General features: G+C 62.8%; 1 protein-coding gene across 5 annotated transcripts in view; it reads right to left on the reverse strand.

The window, feature by feature from the left end:
* Positions 1–1,110: 1,110 nt before the first annotated feature.
* The window catches only part of KCNQ1 (potassium voltage-gated channel subfamily Q member 1), a 352,233-nt gene continuing 329,790 nt past the window's right edge, over positions 1,111–23,553 (reverse strand). For 4 of the 5 annotated variants that reach the window (XM_032640194.1, XM_032640191.1, XM_032640193.1 and 1 more), the window contains one exon: positions 1,111–2,438. In XM_032640194.1, the coding sequence (XP_032496085.1) occupies positions 2,208–2,438 (231 nt within the window). In that variant the 3' untranslated portion in view covers positions 1,111–2,207. The remainder of the gene's footprint in view (positions 2,439–23,553) is intronic. The other variant, XM_032640192.1, reaches the window with a different exon arrangement.

Here is a 23,553-nt window from a genome sequence, read left to right on the forward strand (position 1 = left end):
GTGCCCCGAGGGCTGGGGGCCGTGCCCGGCAGCGGGCGGGGCGGGGGCACCGTGGAGGGCCCCGCTCTCCAGCCAGCCGCCTCCTGGGGTTTCCACAAATATTTACTCAACAAGGAAACAACAGCTTTTGCCTTTCCAGTAATTGTTGCTCTCGCCCCTCCCCCCCGGGGGTTTGGGCTGGGGAGGCCCCGGGCCCTCGCTGGCCCTCCTCCCCTCCCCCACACCGGCCAGTGCCCGAGGGCCAGACGTCCCCTCGGGTGGGAGCCAGGGCTGGGCTCCGGGGAGCCCCTGGGGCTCTGCAAAGGGGGACCCAGGCCCCTCCCCTCCCACAGGGGCCCAAGCTGACATTCCACACGGACCAGGAGTTCCTGCTTTGCGGCCACCTGGGCACCTGCCTCCAAGGAGACTGCAGGGGTCCCGTCCAAGAGGGAGGTTTGGGGAGGGCTCCAGGCAGGACCTGGGGGGAACGGAGCTGGGCCTGGAGGAGGCAGGGGCCCAGATGCCCGTGGGCAGCAGTGGGAGGCTGGCAGTGGGAGTGGGGGCAGGTGCTGTCCTGGAGTTAAGAATTAAGCCCGAGACCTGAGAAGTGCGTGTGGGATGTGAATCCTGAGGACAGGGTCCCCGAGCTGCTTGTCTGGGGGCGATGACCCTCACCTGTTCACCCCTCCCCCCTTGAAGGGTCCCAAGACCTGGGGGTGGGGCCGGTCTCGTAAAGGGCTATCAGGGAGAGCTTCCTGTAGGAGGGGGCTTTGCGCCTGGCTGGAGACCAAGGGAGTGGTTTCAACAGATGGAGAGGGGACAGGAGAACCTCCCGGCAAAGGCACCAGCAAGAGCAAAGGCTTAGCGGGTGGGCTGGAGCCCGACCTTGGGTCGGGGGTGGGGGACAGGAACAGCCCGGCCTCCAGGTGCTCCTGGGTCACTGGCGCCACCCCATTCCCAGGAACCCCAGGCCAGGGGGTTGAGGCTTCTCGGCCCCCTCACCGGGGTGGGCACAGACGGGGTGAGGGGTGCTGGGGTGTTGAGGGGTGGGCAGCAGCTCCACGGGAAGACAGGTTGTCCCAAAGATGGGACGCTTGCTCCCCCAGGAAAGGAGGCGAGAGCAGGGCAAGATCAATTTTGTGATCCCACATTTATTAGGAAAAACCTGAACGGTTAAGAATCAAAATCACACCGTGAAATTCATCAAAGCGCAGATTCCAAATCACCACAGATTATTCTGATGTCGGCGAGGCGGAGCAGGCCAGAGGAGGTGGGTCTCGCCAGAGATGGCGGCGCCCGTCTGCTCCCCTGCGGCTCAGCAGCGGGTCGGGGAGGCCACCGTCTGTGTGTCCGTCCAGCTGCTTAGACCAGGCAGGGAGCTGGAGGCGAGGCCCACACGCAGAGCGGGGTTTGGGGACCCTCCTCTTTTCTCCGGAATGGGTAGGAGAAGCTGCCAGTCCAAAGTGGGGGACCTGAGCACCCCCGTTCCACTGGTGGGCGGTCCAACCCCAGTGAAGAGCTCTGGCCACAGCGGTGGACACGTCCCTCCCGTTGGAAGCTGTGGCCTCAGGAGCAGCTCCCCACCAGCTCCTGGCCTGAGTCAGCATCTCTGGAGCTTGAGGGAGTCAGGCCCAGGCCCGGGGGGGGGGGGGGGGGGGGGGGGGCCTTGATTGGGCCTTGCCCGTGGGCATATCCTTTGCTCAGCATGGGCTGGGCCTGCCCTGCCCTGCCTGGCCTGCCTTCCCCCTGGGTCCCCCTGGGCCTGGATTTTAGGCTGGGGGTGGGGTCCTCACAGACCCTGTCCAGGCCGTCCCTCTGTCTCCCCTCAGGAATGCCCCGGGGCCTGCACACAGCTGTACGGCTCCCTGGCCATACATGGGACAGACCGAGTGCCTGGGATGCCCGGCCTGACCCCCTGCCGCTTTGTCCCGAGTATCAGGCAAGCGATGGGGGGACCCCGGTCTCAGAGCTGAGAGGCCCCTCCTCCCAACACCCAGCCAAATTCTAGTACCCGCTGGCTGGGAAGAGGCGGTCTTGGCGAGCCCCCCAGCCCAGGCCACAGGGCCCTGTAGTCCACTGGGTGTCTGGGGCCTTGGAGAGCGGGACTGCTCTCTCGGGCCTTCGAGAGGTGGCTGAGGCCTAGTGGTGCCTGTGCTGAGTGGGAGGTGGGGTGGGCCGGGCAGGGCTCCTCCGGGCCTCCCCTCTCAGGCCTGGGCCCCGAGCCCCCATCAGGAGCCCTTGTCGGGACCCCCGCGGGGCACGGTCAGCTGTTCGTAGGTGGGCAGCGCGTTGCTGGGCAGGAAGAGCTCGGGGTTGATGGAGCCACCGCTGTGGGGCTGGACCACCTGGGCCCCGCCCCCGCTGGAAGGCCGGCTGCCGGGGGAGCCTCCGTGGTGCAGGGCGAGCAGCTGGTGCAGCATGTCTGTGATGAGCGCCAGCCTCTGGTCCAGCTGCGTCACCTGCGGGGACAGGAGCAGAGGTGAGCCGGGCAGTGTGCAGGTGGCCTCAAGGCCCGGGTTCCTTGAGGGCCAGGGGAGGGACGGGGCCCGGCCTTGGTCACGGCCGTGTGCGTGTCCGTGGCCCCTGCACAAGTCTGCACGTGTGCACACACGTGCGTGGAGGGAGCCCCGCTCTGCAGCCCTCACCTGAGACCCAGTGGCTGAGCAGGTAGCAGGGCGGGGCCCCTCCCCTGCCATCTCCCCCACCCCCATGCCCACCAACGGGGCTTGTGCCTCAGGGTGCCCTTGTCAGGCCGGGCACAGTCCCCAACTCAGCAGGGGCACCGCCGTCTTCCCAGCTGAGCCCCCAAACCTGTACCAATCCCCAGGTGTCAGCCAGGGCCACACGCCCACCATGCTTTTCCCAAAGCCCTTTCCCACGCTGAGCACTGGGGTTGCCCACCCCACGAGGTGGGGTCGCCCCACCAAGCTAGAGGGGAGGTGGGTGGAGGATGGACCTGGGGCTGCAGCAGGGGCTGCTGGATGGCCAAGATGGGGTGGGGCTGGAGTGAGCCCCGGGGGTGGGAAGAGGACCCCAGGGCCCTCAGAGCAGGGGCAGGCGTGAAGCAGACGTCCTGGCATGAGCCGGCAGGAGGCGTGGCTCACCCTGGGGCCTGCAGTGCCCTTGGGGGTGGTCCCCCCAGGGTCTCCGTCAGAAAATAATACCCGCCTTGGGTACCTGGAACACTGGAAAGACTAGAAATGATGGGGGAGGGAGCGGAGGTGGCCAGATGGTCACCGATAAGGGCGGAGCTGCGAGAACACAGAGCTGCTTCAGGGGAGAGTGTGGCTGGGGGTAAAAGCCCGGGGATGGCTCCGCCAAGGGTCAACGCCAGGGCTGCGGACGGCGGCAGGCCGAGCTGGCTGGGGCCGGCCATCCACCTGGACACACACATGGTCCATGATGTATGTGCTCTGAGCCGCCCTGGGCCAGACTGCCCCAGGACCCATCTGGGCCCCACTGCTGGCGGCAATATCCCCACCCCAGGACCGGACGGGGCCGGGTGCTGGCCAAGCGGGTCGGCCCCGGGGAAGATGCTGTGGGTTGAAGAGGCCACAAATGCCGTGTAGCTGGGTCCCCGGGTTGGCCCGGGTCGGGCTTCAGAGGTGGGTGGGGCAGTCCACAGCCTCCCTCCCACGGTGGACGGTGGACGCTGAGTCAGGGGGAGGGCAGGGCTGGCAGAGGGGGAGAAGGGGAGGGTTCTCTCCTGAGTTGGGGCCACGGGGCTCTCTCGAGACCCAGCAGCAGGTAGGGCAGGATGGGGGCTGGATCGTGGAGCAACAGCCCCCTATCAGGACGGCTGCCTGTGAGGTGGGGCCTGTGACCCACGTCCCCAGCTTCGCACGGTGGCGGCTGCAGCGCTGTCTCCTGGGACCTCCTGGGCTCCCCTGCCCGCCTCTGCCTCCTCGGACTGTGCGGGGGGACTGAGACCTCCTCCCCTGCCCCTGGGCCTGGGGACAGGGACAGCTGCATGTCTGGGGCCCCCTCAGCCAGGCCAGGGGGGCCTAACCTATTTTCTCAGACACATCTGATACCGGAGCCCAGGCTATAAAGGGAAGGGGTGCAGAGCTTCTCTGATTCAGCTGGGCTAGAGCCTGGGGCCCTCACTCAGCTCTCCCCACCCCTGCATTCCCCCGGGTGCCTCCCTGACACCCTAGTCCCACCATATGCTGAGGCCACCCACAGACGCAGGCCCCGAGGCCCCAGGAGAAGAGTCTCGTTTGGGGTCTCTGGCTGGGACCCTTGCAGCCCAGCCGAGGGGGGCTGGGGAGGACCCTCTCCTCGGCCCAAGACCGCCGGGCCCCCAGTCCCACTGCCTGCCTATGCCCTGGGAGACCCGTGGAGGACCCTGCGCGCCTGGTAGCCTGGAACGAGCCTTGCACAGGGCTGGTGCGGGCAAGCTTCACGTTGCCCCGCTGTGCAGGCCCCGGCTTGGGTATTGATTGGTTTGGCACCAATTAGAGCACCAAATACATTACAGAAGAAAATTTGTGGTTTCATAAATTTTCACTTTATGGCACTTGAACATCTGTTGAAGCCCCCAGCAGGGCAAGTGGGTATGGAAGCCTTTATAGGGTGTTCTTGGGAAAAAAGGAAATGGAAGAATGGCTGGGATTCAGGAAGGGGTGGGGCTGCCGGGCACGGCTGGAGAGGGGGCGCATCCCAGGGGGCTGATAGCACAGCCCCCACTGGGAGCAGGCGGGAGGCTGGCCCCAGGCTGAGCTCGCCCTCAGGGGGCCACCTGGGCTGCTGCTCATGGGAGATGGGGCTTTGCGGGGGCTCACCGGGCTCCCTGGTCCCGGGGGACATGCTCCCATTAGCCAGACTGCTGGAGGTGGCAGGGGCGCCGGGGGCGAGCTCAGATCTGGGCCAGAATCCCAGAGCCGGCCCAAAGCCTGGGCCTCACGCCTCCCCCTCCTTCTCGCACAGGAGAGGAGTGGGTCTGGGGAGGAGGTTAACATGCCGCCACTGATGGGACGGGAGAGAGAGCAAGTGGGGCAGCCCGCAGGCCAAACCAGACTCCTGCCAAGGCCCCCCGGCCACCTCCTGAGTCCTTCTGGTCCTCTGGCCACCCTCAGGGTCCCCCTGGGTCTTCCTGGCCCCCTGCAGGGTCCTTCCGCCTGCCCAGCCCCACGCCTGATGGGCGGGGATCCTTGGCATCACCCGCCCGCCCGCCCGGTTCAGCTTCAGGGCGTGGTGATCACTGGGTGGGCCAAGCCCTGTGGAGCCATGTCTCTCCCCCACCCCGGCCCCCCCCCCCCCGACCTTGGTGGCTGACCTTGGTGCCACACACACCACCCGGGGCTGTCTGCTGCTCGTCGCTGGCTCTGGGCTGCCTGAGCTTGCCCTGCACTGCCCGGCCCCTAGGGCCCGGTGATGGCCTCTGCCCGGGTGGGCTTCCGTCCTTCTCAGCGGCTGATCGCCTGTCCCCACAGTGTGGGGCGAGCCTGGTCAGGCTGGTCCGGGAGGCCAAGTCAGATCCCACGCTGAGACCTGGCCGCCGTGCTGTCCTCCCTGGGCCTCAGTTTCTCAGCTGGGAAGTGGGGGCATTCTGCTCCTCCTGTGGGGGGCGTTCTTGAGGATGGAGCAGGACAGTCTTGTAGGAGCCCGTGCCCGCGGGCTCTGTGAGTGTGACTCATAGAGCCCGTGCCTGCGGGCTCTGTGAGTGTGACTCACACCTGCCACGCTTCTCCAGGGCTGAGCACGTCCCAGAGAGATGGCCCCTGGGTTCCCCCGCCCTGGGTTCTCCTCCTCCCAAGGAGAGCGCCTTTATCTTGCTTCACGTTCCATGGTGACACCCAGTGAGCACTTCATTCGGCCGGAGGGAGCGGCCTGAGCCAACCCCCAGCCGCAGAGAAGTGCGTGCCTCCGGGCAGGTGCCCAGGTGAGGCGCTGTCACCCGCAGAGGAAGGCAGTGCCCGCTCGGGGACCGGGACGGCGTTCCCCGGGAGCCGCTGGGGCACATCAGTTTTGGGGATCTTGGATCTCGTCATTATTTGCAATTTGATAGTGACCAAAGGGCAAGGCCAACAAAAGCTCCCTTGTTCCCTGCCTCCATTCACCAAATTAATAACCATAAGAGGACTCCCGGCCCTCCGAAGAGAAAAAAAGCAATTAGAATAACAGCCAGTTAGAGAGCCCCGGGCGGTGGTGATCAAACCCAGGGCGACGGGATTCCTGTTTGATGTGCTTATGAATTTGTTTTCAAAAGAAAATCTTGAAAAAGAGTCTTTCAAGGGAAATTTTTGCAGAACCTGCTCGGCCTTGATCCCAGCTCTGGACCCGCCGATGGCCCTGGCCACGTGCAAGCCCTGGGCTGTCTCGGCCACACTGGCCAAAGACGGGCAGGGGTGGGGGACACCGAGGCCTGGGGCTCGCGGGGAGGGAGTCCCCTGCCCTGGGGGGCAGCTCGTGGTGCCCCAGGGTCCCCGTGGGTCAACATCTAAAGGGGGAGGCAGGGCTCCTCTTGGGACAGCCCAGGGCCCTCTGCAGGGTCACAGGGCAAAAGACCTCTGGGCTCTCCTCTTGTTTGCAGACTGTGCCGGACCAAGAGTCACTGAGCCACTCTCGGGAGCAATGCTCAAAATACTTAAACACCAGGCACTGAGCTGGATGCCAGCCCTGGGGCCAAGCTGGCCTGCAGGGAGTTGGGGGTTCCAGGTATGTCATGGGGTGCGCGGGGGCCTGAAGCTCCGGGGAGCCCTGCCCAAGCCCACACGCCGGCGACAGGCGCAGGGACATGGCCATGACTGCTCAGTGTGTCTGTGCACAGGCCCGCTCAGTCCTCCTGACGCCCTGCGACACGGCTCTGCCCCCTTCACGCCCCTTCACACACAGCAGGGAGCACGGGAGCGAAGCAGCCAGGGAGCAGGGGTTGCAGAGGGGCTGCTGCTGGCCTATCTCCCCCTTCTGCCCTGGCCACAGGTCTGCGGCACCTGCAAGGCCCAGCACTGCCCAGGTCACAGCCCCTGCTCCCCGCTGCTCCTGAGCCCATTAGACAGGTGACACAGCTGAGGCCCGGGGACACAGCGGGCCTTGAGTCCCCGGACGCAGCTTGGAGGGACCAGGTGGGGCCTGCTCATAGCCGGGGCAGGTCCAGTGGCCCATGGCAGGGGTGCTGGGCCTGCCACACCTCCACCCCCGTCCCTATCCTGGCCGCCCAGAGAGGGAGCCCCGCGCTGGACAGCTCGGGGCAGAAACCCGCCTTCCCTGTGCAGGGCCCCAGCCACACCTCACAGTGCCCTGGGTGGGCAGTCCACCCCGGCCCCTCCCAAACATACAGTCTGTGAGGAGCCCCCAGCACGGGGCAGGACACAGGGTATGGTGAGTGAATTCTGACCGGTGGAAGGAGTGCCCGCTCCCACCCCCATTAGAGCCCGGCCACAGCCTTGGACGACGGGCCTGCTGGACCCAGGAAGGACTCAGGCTGAGAGGTGACACTGTGCCCCCTGGGCCTCGTGGCTGCTCAGTGGGATTCAGGTGGTGGTCCTGGGCCACCCCCCGACCCCAGCCCCCGGGACTCTGGGTTCTCCATCTCCATAGAATGCCATTTCTTGCCCTACCCCTGGCCCTGGCCCTCCCTCCGCAAGCTGCTGCTTGGTGAGGGAGGGGGTCACGGTGACCTGTGACCTTTGCCCCCTGTGCCCTCCAGCACGTGCAGGTGATGCTGAACACCCACGTCTAGGGCGCTGGATGTCACTGAGAGAAAGCACCGAGGGGGAGGGGACACTGGCTGCGTCCCGGTGTCTGGTAGACCATGGCAGGAGGAGGGCCGCCCTGATGTGACAGCTGTGTTCTGCTGTCCTCTGACCCTAAGCACCCAGGCTCAGGCTAGGGACACACCCCAGACCCGCACGCTCGATCCCTGGGGACCTCAGGCCTGAACTCAGACCATAAGACCATGGTTTTCCTGCACCTCTGTTGAGCTCTCTCTCTCTCTCTCTCTCTCTCTCTCTCTCTCTCTCTCTCTCTCTCTCTCTCTCTCTCTCTCTCTCTCTCTCCTCTCTCTCGGCACCCACCCTGTTCCGCGCACATTTTCCCCATCCCAGAAAAGCACTCCAAAATCTCGCATCCTGCTCCACATTCTGACTGTCAGCAGAACTTGGGAACCCCCTGCCCACCCCTGCTCCCAGCCCAGGCCAGACCGCCAATTTTTTATGCTAGGACTACTGCAGTAGCCTGCCAGGTAGCCTTCCCCCACAATGTGGTCCTTTCAAGACACAAACCAGGTCACACCCCTGCCCTACTCACAGCCTCCTGAGCTCCCCCCTCACTCCCAGGAGAAGCCTGAGTCCCACTTGTGGCCCTAGACCTGTCCCCCTTTGCTCTACGGCCTCCCCCACCTTCTTCCCTCTGCATTTACTCCAGGCCGCTCTGCTGGCCCTCGAACATGGCAGCACGTGCCTGCCTCAGGCCCTTTTCCCCAGCTGCTCCCCTGCCCACATCAGCCACCCTCCACCCTCGGACCTCACCAAAAGCACTGATCGCGGCCATGTCCCTCCTTCTGCCACGGCCCCCCACCGTCCCCACGCTGGTTCTTATTTTCTCCAAGGCCCCTAGCCTGCGGTTGTATCTGCTCACTCCTTAGCTGGTTCTCCCACTGGAATTAGGCTCCAGGAGCCCCACTCCTCTGCCTGTCCTTGGTGGCACATAGAGGGCCCTGTTCACATTTGTGGAATGAATATGGTGGGCGCTACACAGCCCAGAGCCTCCACGCCAGAGCCCCCGGGGAAACTTTCTGCCAAGGGGCAAGGGGGAGGTGGTGCGGGGTACCTGCCTGCCTAGGGCCAGCTGTCCTGGGGGGAGGTCCCTGCCCGGCGGGCATCCTGGCCCCCCGCTCCCGGGCCCTGCCCCTGGCGCTGGGAGTTTGGGAACGTCCCTCCCCCACGGCGAGAATGCGGGAATAGCACCCATAAATCATCCTTTCGTTAGAGCCCGTGGGGCTGGCCGGTCTCACAGAGCTGGGTATGAGTGGAAATAGATCACAGCGCTTCATAACATTGTAATTTATGGCAGGAGACGGTGTAATTGTGTTTATGACTTTGTTTTAGTGCTTTAGCTCTTGGAGAAAAATCAGCCCGTTTCCTAGCTGCCGAGGTTTTACTGCCAGTCCCCAGGGCGGCCGGCCTGCCGAGCTCTCTGTCCTGCGGTGCATGGTGCACCCAGCCCGGTGAGGACACAGCCTCGGAGCCTGGCCCACAGCCTGGTGGGCTGGGCATGCGCTGGGCATGTGGGCCGGGGCGGGATGTGTGCACGCCGGTCTGCGGGGGGCCCTGGGGAAGGACGCGTCTTGGGTGTGCGGGCCGGAGGGCAGCGGGTCAGAGCCTGCGGGGAGGGCCTGGGCACACAGACAGGCTGCCTGGCCTCATGTCCTGCCTCTGCCGCTTCCTGGTTGGGTGACCTTGGGTGAATCACTTGGCCTCTCTGAACCTCAGTTTCCCCATCTGTAAAATGGGGATGCTGGTAGAATCTCCCTCAGTAGGGTGCTGTAAGGATTGAATGAATTAATGCAGGAAACCACTGGAAAGAGTGCTTGGCAGCTGGCAAATTCTGATTAAGTCTCCTGTTGACCATTACTGTGATTACTGTTAGTGGTTTGCCTGCGTCCAGCGTGGCCTGAGGGCCAGTTGGCATGTACACGTGAAGACGTGTGTGCACACGAGTACTCGGGCTTTACAAGGGCAGGGAGACTGCATGTGCGAGAATGCGTGCGCCGCCCCGGGTGTGGTTTTCAACAATTCCCTGTACCGTCCACCAAATCATTCCCTGAGCTGCCGAAGGGTGCAAGCGTATCTGCCCGGACCTCTGGGCCCCTGGGCCTTTGCACGTGCCACAGAGGTGAGCACCCTTCCACCAGGCGGTGATGCTGCTGGGATGGGGCAGCTCAGCGGACGAGCAGTGGGAGCCCCACTCAGCATGGGGGCTGTCGGGTGCCAAGCGCACTCTCCTGACTGGGAGATAGACGCCACCATCTCTGGAACCCCTGGTCACCGACACACCAGCCGTTCTGCCTGTTTCCCAGGGTCCTCTGCGCAGGCGGAGTCCAGGCAGGGGGTGAACCTTGGCCAGAAGAGGTGGGCGACGTGGCAGCCACTTGTGCCCTGGCCCCTGGGACTGGTGCATTGGTTTAGCATCGTGAATCAGCCAGGGTGGGCGTTTCAGAGGCTGTAGACCAAGGCCTCTGTCACAAACCTCTCACTGTCTGGCTACTGGGTGGCAGGTGATCTGAGCCGTCACCAGAGTCAGCCATGCCTCAGCTGGGTCCTCGGCACAGCATGGTCAAGGTCCTGGTCACCCCAGACCCTTCTGGGGGCCTGCCAGTTCCTGGCTGACCCTTGCTGACCACCCCTTAGGAGTGCAGGTTGCTCCCCTCTGAGAGAGTGTCACGGTGGAGCGACGAACCTTCTACCTGCCTCACAGATACACGCTCCCCCCCGGGCAGCCCCACAGATGCCTGGGCTCCGCCAGGCACCCTCAGCGTTGCTTCCGTCCAGGCTGACTGCTGAGGGGGGCGGGTCTCAGGATCATTACCATAAACCAGAGCCACCTCTCCAGTGGTCATCCGCCGCAGCCGGGACAATCTCGCAGGCCCTCTACCCCACAGCCCAAGGACCCCCGTCTGCCGGCACCATCTCTACACAGACACCCTCGACGCTCCGCCCCAGCTCTGCACTCTCCCGGGGGCCCCAGAACCCCGTCTCCACTGGCAAGCAGGTCTAACAGCATCTTGGTGCAGCAGGGCCCAAAGGGAACTCAGACTTGCCCTGCCCGCAATCCCATCCTCCCATCTCAGAAAGTGGTGCTGACACCCACAGGGCAAAGCACTGGATTCCCCTGGCGCTCACCCACGTCCCACCCGCTCTCGAGAGCACACGCTCTGAATCCAGCACCGCCCCCCTCCACGCCCCCCGCCCAGGCCAGTGGCATCCCTGGCCTGTGCTGTTGGACTGGTCCGTCCCCCTCCCATTCACTCCAGCGGCAGCCAGGCTGAGTTGTCTCCCTCCGCAGAATTACCGGTGCACCCAGAATGAAATCTCACCTCCACCCACAGCCCCTGAGCTCCGCGCAGCCCCCTCACCGTCCTCCCTGACACCCTTCTCTCAGATCCTGGGCACAGTCCTCTCGATCCTGCCTCAGGGCCTTTGCACTTGCCACTCCCTCTGCCTGGAAAACTGTCCTCCACCACAACATATAACCTGAGCTCAAATGTTGAGGGTGGGCTTCCCTACCGCGGCCAGGCCTTTGACCATGCTGTCACGTTCACGTCCCCAGAGGGTCTCCCGGAGCCTGGCACATGGTAGGTGCTCACTAAATACACTTGGGATGAATAGAGCTGGTGCTCCACAGATATTTGCTGGATGAGAAAATGAGGTCTCTGCCATCTCCCAGGGCCCCAGTAGTGGGGTGGGGGGCAGATGTCCTCTAAGCCCATTGCTCCTTCCCTCCCCAGGGTGCCGCTGGCCAGGCCTTTTCCTTGTCATTGACTTGTAAGGGCTCTTTGTATATTGAGAAAGTTTGTCCTCTGGCACGGACGTCACAAATGTTTGTTCCCAGTGTGCCATTGGTCATGCGAATTGGTCCATGGCAATTATGATTATTATTTTTGGTCGCGTCATACAGAAGTTTTATTTACTTTTTCACTTTTTTAATGTAGTCAGAGTTGTTTGCCTTTTCCATCGCGGCTTCTAGATTTTGTGCGTGCTTGGAGTAGCTTTCCCAATTCCGACCCTGAAACATTTTTTTTCTAGGACTTTTTAGATTTGTATTTTACCCTTCAATCATTGAACGGCGTGGGACTGATTTTGAGCTGCAGGCCTGCTTTCAGCGATCAGCCTGTCGATACATCACACTTCACCGAAGGATCTGTCTTTTCCCCATGGAGCTGGAACATTCTTTTTGTACATGCTTTGCAGTCTACAGTGAACCGTCCTACTCAGGGTGGTCTTAACGACATGTGTTGCTAGTGGGTGGCAGGGCTGTTCTTTCTTGAGGTGAAAGACATTGCTGGCTCCATCCGGGGGTCCAGCAAGGGAGGTGGCCAGGGGAGCATGGACCAGCTCTCACCCGGACAACCTCCGTGACCTCTGTCCTCAGCCCCACAGTCTGAGAGATTTTGCTTCTCTGCTCAGAACTCTGAGAAACCCCACTCTGAGCTCTGAACATAAAAAGAAAGTCTGGGCCGAGGCTCCAAGCTGTCACCCCTCCCCCAGGCAGCTCCAGCAATGAGGCCTCCTCTCTGCCCTGCTCCCGCCTCTTCTCTCTGCCACCGCTGCCAGGAAGTCTTCCTGGATTCTCGCGTGGCTCACACCATCACCTCGCCCACGTTTCTGCTCAAGGCTCACTTCCCCACGAGACCTCCTTGGGCCCTGAGCTAAACGCGGCGACCTGCCCCCATCCTCCATCTGCTGTCTTTTCCTCCAGGACTCACACCGACGTCACTGGCTTATTTATTATATTTTCCGTCTCTAGCTGCCCGCCCCCCCACCCCCAAGGACGAAAGCCCCACGGGGGCTCTGCGTGTGCCGTGTTACCCATGTGCTCAGTCGACACCCCTGCGCGCTGAGCCACCTCCTCCCTCCAGCCGCATCTCTGTGGGGGCCACGTTTGTGCCCAGAGTCGTTCACAACCACCGCCTGACTGTGCCCACTGAGGCCGCCCTGCCTGGACTTCGGGGAGGAAGGCTCATGGGACAGCTTACGGAGGGGGCAGTGGCAGAGTCAGGGGGCCCCAGGCAGCACACAGCTTCCTGGGCTGCACGGAAGCCTCTTTGCTTGGAGGGGGCCTGGGCAGTGGGGCCCAGGATACACAGAGGCCAGGAAGCTGCCCACGGTCACCTGGTGGGTGGGCTGGTGGAGGGGGAGAGCCTGGCTCGGGATGGGCGGGGCTTGGGCCTCCCAACGGGCTGGCCGGCCCCCTAGCTGGGGCCTCAGGGGGGTCCCGCCAGCAGAGGCCAAGCGGGGGCTGCCTGCCCTGCCCACATCGGGCAGCCCCAGGCTGGCCGACTCAGTCACCCTCCTCGGGGCCGGGCGAGCGGGAATGTAGGGCAGGCTGGAAAAAGGCGCTGGAAGCCGAGAGGCCGTGTTTGTGTTGGCGGCAGGGCGGAGGCCCCACCTGCATTTGATTCTCCCCCGCCGCCCCTCTGACGAGCCTCGAAGTCCTGGAAGCCAGGGGGACGCCGGGCAGAACACTTTGTACTGGGAGCCAGCGAGCACCCGGCCACCCCAGCCAAACCCCCAGCCCCGGCGGGCGGGCAGGCGGGTGACACGCAGCCCAGTGACGGCGGGCAGGTGGGCAGGGGCCGCCCAGCAGCTCCGTCATTAGAGTCCCATCTGCCTCTGTCTGCTGCTACCCTGGCCTGGCTGCCCCCAGCCCCCCTTCCCCCCCCCCCCCCCCCCCCCCCCCCCCCCCCCCCCCCCGCCCACCGCCATCTCGGGGCCATCGGCCAGGGTGTGGGCAGTTCAGGACCCCTGGGCCCGCAGTGCCTCTCGAGGTGGGTTCACCCTCCACGAGTTCCACAGCCAGCAGGCCTCCCTCCACCCCTCGCACCTCGTCCTTGCCCTGGTGAGACCCCTGCAAGCCGCCAAAGACACAGCCCTGCCTCGGCCAGAGGGTCCCTCACGGTCTGGGCCTTGTGTCCCGCCTCGGCCACTGCCCCTTCCTGCCCTGCACTGGCTTCTATCATTTCCTTGGATGTGCTGTACCCCCTCTCTGCCTCAGGACATTTGCACCTGCCGGCCCGCTTTCTAGAACGTTCCACCCGTCTCCTGACCAGCAGACGGTCTCATTCTTCAGGCCCCGAGGCGAGGGTCTCCTCCTTAGAAACACCGCCACCCCCCACCCCAGTTTGCCTGCCATCACCTCCCTGCTCTGCCCCTTCCAGCCACTCTGGTCTGCCCAGGTACCGCTTGCATCGTTTGCTTCCTAAATGTCCACCTCCCTGAAAGCGGGGATACTGCCAGGCAGTCCATGACCCCTGACCACCTGGGGGACTCTGGGCCTCCGTCAGCCCCCTAGCAGGGAGGGGACAGAGAGTCTGTGCCACAGCTCAGAATGGAGATTGATGCGTACGTGGCTGGAGTGTCCTGGGGGCAGGGTCTAGCTCCTCTGGACAGACCCCAGCGTGCCCCCCAGGCTCCCAGCACCTCCCAGTTGCCTCTGACCGCTTCCCCCGCACGCACAGCTTGGTGTAGCTTCTCTCCGTGCCTCTCTCTGGCCACCCTTGGCTGTTCTGTTCCCTCTCAGCCCTGGACTATGTCCTTTCTCCGGACACCTGCACAGCTTCCCGGCTGGTCCCTGACGGCACAGGCCCCCAGAGCCTCTTCCCCGGACAGTTGGAGGCCTGCTGACCCCACGCCGGCCGGCCTCCAGGACAGCGCCCGTGCGCCCCCGCCCTGGCAACACGCTCTGCCCAGCTGGACTTCTTGCTGTTCAATGAACCTCTTTACAAAGGGTTTGCATGATATAAGTACTCTTCAAAAACATTTTCTCTGAGAAGTAAAAACATTTCAAAGAAACATCCCCTTTGACCTGGCCCGTCTGGCTTTGTTTCCCCCCCACCCCACCCCCCGCCCCGTCCCAGGTAACCGTCTTAGCGATCTGGTGTTTATCCTTCCAGCCATTTCAAAACACGAGCTCGCGCGCATGCGATACAGTATCCATCTGTGGCAGGCTTAGCATGAACGGTAACATGAGATGCTAGGCTCTCTGCTCGCTGCCTTTCACTCAACACGGGTTTGGAGGCCGCCCGTGTTGAAACATGCCCACAGAGCCCGCTCCCCGGGGCGGCGGTGCGGCGGGCCTTTCCACGGGGCTCTGGAGACGCCACGTCGTCAGTGTCCGTCTGTGGACGGGGAGGCTGAGTGCGCCCCGGGCCACACCCAGGGGAGGGCACGGCTCTCCAGGAACGGTCTTCTTGGCGTCGGTGTCGGCCGCGAGGCTGGCCCTGCGGGGGCCCTTCCACACGCTCCCAGACAGGCTCCCCCGCCCCAGCCCCCCGCCCCTCCTCCGCTCCTCCCTGATCTGGGGGAGAGGAGCACCCACCCGCCCTGTCCTCCTGTCCTCCCAGTGCACCCAGGCGGCTCAGCCTTTCCCCCTCTCCCCAAGTCACCAGCCACAGAGGCACCCAACAGGGTCAAGGTTGGAGACTTTCAGGGCCCAGCAAATCCATCCAGAGTCTGAGGCTCCCCCCACCCCGGCAGCTGCCACCCTGGGCCCGGTCACCAGCGTCCCCCAGATCCTGCCAGCGGCCCCCCACCTGCTCTCCCACGGCCACTCTTAGGCCCCAGGAGGGGGACGTTAAACCGGGGGCTCCCCATGCCCTCAGAGTCAAGGCCAGGGACACTGCAGTGGCCCCGAGGCCATCACGATCTGGCCGGGTCCTCCCCGCTGCCCCAGCCCCGTGGGCCTTCTGTGCAGGCCCAGAAGCACCGCGGGCTCTTTGCACCTGCTGCCTCTGTGGGGCGGGCTCTTCCCCCAGGAGCTTCAAGCTGCCTCTGCCCACCTCTGAGTATTCCCTTAAATGCCCTGTCTCAGGGCTGCCCAGGTTCTCTTTCTGCAAAGACACCCCTCCCGGCACGACTCCTTGAAGGCAGGGCTTCTGCTTTGTTGCCTCGCAGCTGCCCGCCCAGCGTCTGGCACACGATAGGTGCTCAGTAAAGACCTGCGGGATGAGTGGATCACCGCCACCAGGGGCCAGACTGCCCAGGTCAGCCCCAGGTAGGGCAACCAGCAGAGGGGCTGAGGGGCTTGGCCTCCGTGTGTGTGTCCTGGCACGTGTGTGCCTGTGTGTGTGTGTGTGTGTGTGTGTGTGTGTGTACACGGGCAGAGTTCCACCAGGGCTGTGCTGGGCCCTACACTGGGGAGTGGGGGAAACCTGGGAACTGGCACATGGAGCAGAATCCAGGGGCGGTGTCAAGGGCTGGGGGCCTGGAAGAGCTGGGGTACAGGCTGACCACCCCCAGCCCAGGTGCCGGCGTGTCCAGTCTCCCTGCCTTTCCTGCCTCGGTCCTGGCCTGGAAACAGCGGCCCCATGACTCAGCCGCCCAGGGCCGGGCTGCAGCTGCAGCTGACCCAGACGGGCAGGCAGCCCCTGGCGCCCCGGGCCCCCCAGGCCCACACCCAGGTCAGGGCCACCCCCGGCCCCACCCCCACTCCTGGCTCCTGCCCCTAGGACAGGATTCCCTGAACTAGGCCCCCTGAGGCTGGACCCGGGTTGGAGGCTGGGCCGGGGGGCTCTGGGCTGGGGTCCCAGACCCGGGGACCTGGACTCGAGCCCCTTTCCTGGCACCTGGAAGAGGCTTGTGGGGAAGGAGACGTGGAACGGGCTGGAGCGCCCTTCCTGGAACCTGCCTTCCTGGGGAAGCCGCAGGGATTTCTGCCTGTCCAGGACCAAGCCCTGCACCCTGCCTGGCGCTGGAGGACCAGCTGGGGGCTTGGGTGGGCCTTCGCCACCTTGGGCACGTGACAACACCCTTCCAGGCCTGTTCTCTCCCGGCCTGTGAGACCCACAGCCTGAGCCGGAAGCCCCTCGGCTGCATTCTTCCTCCGCCCAACACCGGGCTCCCTCCCCACCTCTGTCTGCACACTCTTTGAGACGGGGAGCTCAGTCCCACACGCTCTCGGTGGAGGGGCAGCGCCAGCAGCCCCAGAAGACGGGGCCCGGGGCCCCGCACCCTGTTTGCCCCCCGGCCCCTCCTTGGCGCTTTGCTTCTCGGCAGTCGGGGCGCCGGCAGCCGCTCCCGCCCTCGCCTTGTCTGCTCACCTCCCCTGCCGAGCCGCCGCATCCCTGGGTCATGACTCATCTATGTGGGCACGTGGCCCCAGGGGGCCTGCTCTCTCACCTGGCCACGCAGATGCCCGGTGTGTGGGGGGACCTTGTGGCTGAGGGGGCGCTGCCGCACCTCCGCCCCAGCCTGAGACCCAGTGTCCGGGAGGCGGGTGAGGAAGAGGTGGGGGAGCAGCACCCCCCCAGGAAGACCCAGGAAGCCGCTGGGGCTCCAGGCCGGGCCCGAGCGCCCCAGCCCCCTCTGGACACACTTGGGGGTCCCACTCCTCTCTGCTGCCAGCAACCCCCCAGGTCCCGGGCTTCGCTTCCCTACTGTTGCCGGTGGCCCCGCCCTGGGCCTTTGCCCGTGTGGTTCACAGGCCCCCATCCTGCCCGGTCTCCAGCCTGGGCGCAGCCGCATGTAAACATGGGACCCGGCGCTCCTGGAGTCACCCCCTGAGCCTTTGTCTCTGCGTCTGTGAGACAGGGATGCGAAGGGATGCGCCACGAGGCGGTGGAGGGTCAAACGTGCCTCCCCAGCAGGGTATCTGCCTCCTACCCCCATTCCATCTCCAAACCCCTGGCCCCCAGGCCAGGCTACCTGCGGCTCCTGAGCAGGTGACAGGGCTGCCCCTCACTCTCCCCACGTCTGCACCCTTGTGCCCGCCTCATTCCAGCTGCCACGCTGAGGCAGGTGACCTTGGGGGTCCCCAGCCCTGATCCCGAGGTGTGTGGCCAAGTGGCCGGGGCGCTGGAGGGGATGGGGTGGGGTGACCTTGAGGGTGCGTCAGAGATCTGGGAGCAACTGAGCAGTGGGGGCCCCCAGGACGGCCCACAATGTTCGGAAGGTGAGTGAAAGTGTGGGGAGGCCTCCACCCCGGAAGGAGGCCCCGGGCTGGCCCGCGGCCCACCTGGCCTGGGCTGACCTGAAGGCGAGACATTCAGGCCTTCCTGCGGCTCCCCGCCCACACTTCCTTCTCCTGGGGCCGAGAGGAAGAGCTCCTTGGGACACTGGGCCCGGGTGGGGGGCACCCAGGCTGACCAGACCGGGTATGGTCTGCAGGCTTCTGGGAGGACCTGGCTCACCCTCTGTCACAGCCTGCAGGTTCCCCATTAGTGCCTGGATCTGGGGGCTTTGGAGACCATCCTTGGTACCACTTGGGTCACAGCTCTGGGAGGCCCACCCAGGCAGGAGGCCAGGGCCCTCTGTCAACCTGAGTTAAAGGTGGGAAGGGGGTGCCCACCAGTGAGCCCTCCTCTCTCACCGCTGCCCCATCCCATACAGCCCCAGCCCCCTGGCTACCCAGAAGGCTCCTGTCGGGGGACCAGCCAGCCCCAAGTCTGCACACGTGACATGAGGACACACCTGGCCTGCCTCTGCACCCGCTGTCCTGCTCTTCCCAAACCCAGTGGCACGTCTCCACCTCCTCCTCCCCAGGGCACCGTCAGACCGCCCCATTTTCTTCCTCCATTCTGGAGTTTTCTCACCATCAGCAAGCAGCAAACCCACCTGAAGAGCTCCCATGGGTGGATATCTTTTATCCTCAATTCCTGACCCAGAGGCAACCCCTCAACCCTCCCTGCTGCCTCTTGCCTTTACCTTGGTATTTCTTTTTTTTTTTTTTTTTTTTTTTTTTTTTTTTTTGCAGTATGCGGGCCTCTCACTGCTGTGGCCTCTCCCATTGCGGACCACAGGCTCCGGATGCACAGGCTCAGCGGCCATGGCTCACGGGCCCAGCCCCTCCGCAGCATGTGGGATCTTCCCAGACCGGGGCACGAACCCGTGTCCCCTGCATCGGCAGGCAGACTCTCAACCACCGCGCCGTACCTTGGTATTTCTAAACCACACGCTTATATGTCTACCCCTTGCTTTTGAAGTTCTAGACGTTATCTAGTGACTGCCTAACAGGGAAGACGAGAGATCAAGATTTCATTTTCACGTCTCTTGCCCCCTGACACTCCCTTATCCTGCCAATATAGTTACATTGCAATTCTAGGCTAAATAAACATTTACTGTTTGCATTTTACGTAAAGGTTATGTAACAGCATCACTATGTAAATGCTATTTTCAGCCAAGTCATGTGCTCTTCTATGATTATAGCTTTTTGTTTTCCCTGGGGTTAAAATTGCCTTTATGTTTTGCTTAGTTTTCAGTGCATCTGTCACTAGTTTGTTCTTGAACTCTCTGCCAGAATTGTAAAGCTTCTATCCATCCTGCTGAGAACACCAGCAATCTATCAGCCTTATCCTTTTTTCTTCTGGAAGTTTCTTCCTAGGGCCCTAGAAGGATTAGTTACTCTCTAGGCCTGCTGAATAGTTGTAATGCTAGACTTTCTTCCCCCCATCATGTTAGGAATGTCCTTGGCCTCTTTCTTTGGTGGGGGGGGAATGTGTTGGCTTCCCCTGGTTCTTGGATGCTGTGCTTCTCCCTTCTGGTTTCCCCCTCCTTTTGCTGGAGCATATCCTCAAATAACTTTCTGAGAAAAGGTATGTGGTAGGTAAAACTTCTGACCGTGTGTGTCTGAAAATGTCTTTAATTTACTCTCAGACCTGAGAGTTTGACTGGGTATAGAACCCCAGATTGAAAATAACCTTTTTTTTTTTGCTTTTCAGACAGTGAGGTAAACAGAGAGAAGGCCCCTTGGTTCTGTTGTAGTGCTGTACACATTCAGGCTCTGGGTGATCCAGCTCAGCTGGGACCCTATGGGTGGCTAAATTCTCCCTTGATTAGACTACCACCACTTCCATTGTCTCAGCAACAGCTGGAACTAAGCCCCTTGCCCTGAATCTAGTCCATCATCTCCTTGCTAGCTGCTCTCTTTGCCTCCCCCCCCCGCCCCACTCTACACATAGCTCAGAAACATGTAAATCACCTCTGGGCTTAGAGCTGAAAACCCACCTACAGCTTCTGATCAAGCGAAAACAAATCCAAACTCCTTATGGGGGCTGCCAGGCCCCGATCTGGCCCCTACCGGCCACCGCCCCCCCCCCCATCATCTCATACCACTTGCCCAAGTCCCACTTGCCCGGGAGCTGCTGTTCCCCAATATTCCAGGCTATTTCACCCCAGGACCTCAGGTCTGATGCTCCCAGACCACAGCTGCACTTAGTAAAGGTTTGTTGAATGGCTTAGTGAACAGGTGAGTGAGGGAATCCACCTCTGCCTTAACCAGAAGCTTGGGAACCATCTAAGGCCTGGGGTGGGCTGGGGTGGGCTTCAGAGCCTGGCTGTCAGCAATACAAGGTGTCAGGAGGGGCCGAGGTGGCTGGGGCAGCCCTTCCTCTGCTCCTGGACGTCTGTCCAGCTCACGACCCTCCCTTGTTTGGTTTCTGCTTTTTTTTTTTTTTTTTGCGGTACGCGGGCCTCTCACTGTCGTGGCCTCTCCCGTTGCGGAGCACAGGCTCCGGAGGCGCAGGCTCAGCGGCCATGGCTCACGGGCCCAGCCGCTCCGCGGCACGTGGGATCTTCCCGGACCGGGGCACGAACCCGCGTCCCCTGCATCGGCAGGCGGACTCTCAACCACTGCGCCACCAGGGAAGCCCCTGGTTTCTGCTTTGATGCCACCTCCTGGGAGAGCCCCTGCCCGCCTCCCACACAGCTCACTCGCCGCCGTCTGCTTTCTTCTGCCTGGCCCTGCTGCTCCGGAACTCCACGCCCCACCCCTCGGCTTGCGGGTTTCTTGTCCATCTCTCCCTGGACCGAGTTTCCTGAGGAAGGGGTCTGTGTGGCCTCCCCAGCACTTGGGGCCACTCCTGGCCTCTGGTCGGTGCTTGAGTCACTGAGTCAACAGATCTGGGGTGGAGGCAGGTCTGGGGCCAGAGAAGAGGGATGCCTGGAGAGCCCCACTTTCCTTGCGTCCCTCTCTGTTCTCCCCCAGGCCCACCGGTGGCGGTGGCTGGTGCGGTGGGCTGGTTGGCCCCCCCCGCGCCGTCCCCCCAACATGCCCCAGAGCCCTTTGCCTGCCAGCTGCAGATCTGCCAGATAGGGGGAGACCTGCAGGAGGGCGGCAGCAGGGGTGGGGGAAGGGCTCGGAGCCGGGCCTGGCGCTCGCCCTCCAACGCCGCCGTCCTCCGAGTTTCCGTGACTGTCTGTGCGTAACCGCACCGCGGTTTCCATCAGCACTGCCAAGTGGCGGCTGCTGGGCCTGGCCTTGGGTTCTGATCCCCGACAAGCCTGCTCTCTGTCAGGCAACCCTGGGAAGCTGGGGCGCATGGGGGGTGCAAAGGGTTAAGCTGCCCTCTACCACCCCGTCTCATTTCTCAAAGGCTGGGCCCTCTTTCCTTCCAAGTCACAGCTGACGTGAAATGTAGCCTTAAAATGCAGCTGACATGAAAAACAATAGCACTCCCTCGGAGAGGTTCTGCTGCAGGCTGGACGGCCCCCCGCCCCCCAATAATTACTCAAGACATTGGCATGAGCCGGGCCTGGTTAGGTAACAGGCTGCTCGCTCCGGAGACTTATAACTCACAGGCAGCTACACATGATCCCTGCAGACAACAAAATCGTTTCCAGGATGGCGGGGAGGGCGAGGCCTCGAGGAGGGGGTACGGGGAGGGGGTACGGCGGGGGGGCGGCGGCTGGGGGAGCTGAGACCAGGCCGGGTGGGGGTGGGTCCGAGGGAGGGCCTCCCGGGGGCCCCAGGGATGCAGCCTGGGAACTTGGGAGCCGGGGAAGCGTTTGTGGGAAGTAGTTCCCTGCCCCCTCTCTGCTCTGACTCCTACCCTTGCCCTAGTCCCTGGAGGGTGAGGCCACTCTGGTCCAGTCTGTTACTGAGCAAGGCATGGGAGACACTCATTCATACTGAAGTGTGAATGACTAACCATGCTGGGAGCACTTCCTCCTTCTCTGTGGAAGATAATTAATTGTCTGTTTACTGTCCGTGGCCCCATTGAACACGACTCCCTCAAGGGCAGGTCCACATACTTTCCCCCGTGTTCCCAGCGCCTAGTACATAGCAGACATTCAGAAAATATTTGTTGAAGACGACATCTAACCCAAAGAAGGAAGCGTCAATAGTGTAACTCTGGGCACGCAGGGCGGGGCTCCCGGCAGCCAGTGCCAAAGGGATGCTGGCAAGAGGACGGCTGTGGACAGTTCCGCTCCCCTCCCCGTGCCCGCGCCCTGAAACCCTGGGCCCCTGGAACCTCCCGCAGGAAACGCCCATTTCCCTGGAAGGATGCTGAGCCGGGGCGGGTGGAGGACTCGGAACGTGTGGGTTGGGAGGGCCCTCCCCTGGCCTCCCCATCAGTCTCGCTCTGCACCCGGCAGCCCGGCAGCCCATCCACGCCCGGGGAGCCCGATGTCTGGGGCGGCAGCAGGAGGGAGGGTCCAGCTCAGGCCTGGCCTCTGCCACAGCTCGGGGAATCGGCACCTCCCACTCTTTCTGGGCCCTTGCCCAAGGCTATCCCTCTCCAGGTCCATCCGACCTTGGTCTCCCGCCCCAGTCTGAGGTCAAACATGCCACTGCCCCTGCACTGTCTCCACGTGCGGGCACAGCGTGGCTGGAGCAGCAGGCCCGCAGCTGCCCAGCCGGGCCCTTCGCTGGGCAGAGCAGCTTCTATCCACCGACAAACACCCAGGCTCCCCACCCCAAATGCCCACCTCCTCGTTCCGTCACTCAGGCCACCAGGATTTATGAGGCACCTACTATGCACTGGCATGGGGGTCCTGGTGACCCACGCGGTGGGATCCACGTCCCCGATCAGGTCAGCACAGCGTCTACTGTGGTCAGAGTGGACACGGCAGTAGCACAAAGTCAGACCAAGTAAGGAACTCCGTGGCCCTGGGTGGCCACACCCAATGGGATATCACAGACCTTGTTTCCGGGCCTCCCGATGCCACAGTACACCCCTTCCTGAAGTCACCTCCCCTGGGATGATGGGACGCCCGAGATTCCTCCCCCGGGATCTCTTGCTGGATGACCTCACTCACACGCCCCTTCTTTCGGTGCCAGCTCCACACCGCCCTCTCTCAACCTCGCCAACCCCCCCCCCCCCCCCCCGAGCCTCACACACCCCAACTGCAGGTGGACACTCCCACGCAGACGTCTCGGAGACATGTCACCTCCTCCTACACCGTGTTCCCTCCTGGGAATCACTTTGGCCTTCCCTCCCCCACTGAGTGGCCAAGACAGAGCCAGGGCGGGGGGGGGGGTTCCTTTCCTGATGATGTCCCACCCCCACCCCCATATCCAACCCACCCCCAAGTCTGAGGATTTCACCCCCTGAACATCTCCTGCATCGCCTTTCTTTCCACCCTGTGGTCCTCTCCTCCCCCTTTCTCCCAGGACTTTGGCCATGGCCCCTCACCTGTCTCGCCATCTCCTCTGGTCCCCCCGTGATCGTCTCACATTCCAGCCAGAGAGCAGCTCTTGTGGGAAGAGTTCATTACGTGTGTGTGTGTGTGTGTGTGTGTGTGTGTGTGTGTCTGTAAGAGAGAGTGTGGGTGGGTGGGTGTATGTGAGTGTAACCGAGAGGATGCATTCACTGTTTAGCTTATAATGAAAAAGAACCATTTGGACCTCAGTTCACACCTCTGTCCCATTCATGGGGTAGCTGCTTTTAAGGCTTCCCTTTGGCAATTCTCTTATCAGCCTTAAGGAACATGCTTCCCATATTATTTCTTGATTTATCAACGTCAGAATCTTTTATATAATTCCTTCCATGGAGGGTGAGGATTGAGCTCTCTCACACCATCTTATGCATCCCCTCTCTCTCATTTCCCAGGATCACTTCACCATTATTGTCATTCAGTCTACAGTGAGATCTACGCCCAGCATTTATTCCTTTAGAGCCACGGGCTCTGTGGTTCT

Source organism: Phocoena sinus, chromosome 8, assembly GCF_008692025.1.
Source record: "Phocoena sinus isolate mPhoSin1 chromosome 8, mPhoSin1.pri, whole genome shotgun sequence".
Lineage (NCBI taxonomy): Eukaryota > Metazoa > Chordata > Mammalia > Artiodactyla > Phocoenidae > Phocoena > Phocoena sinus.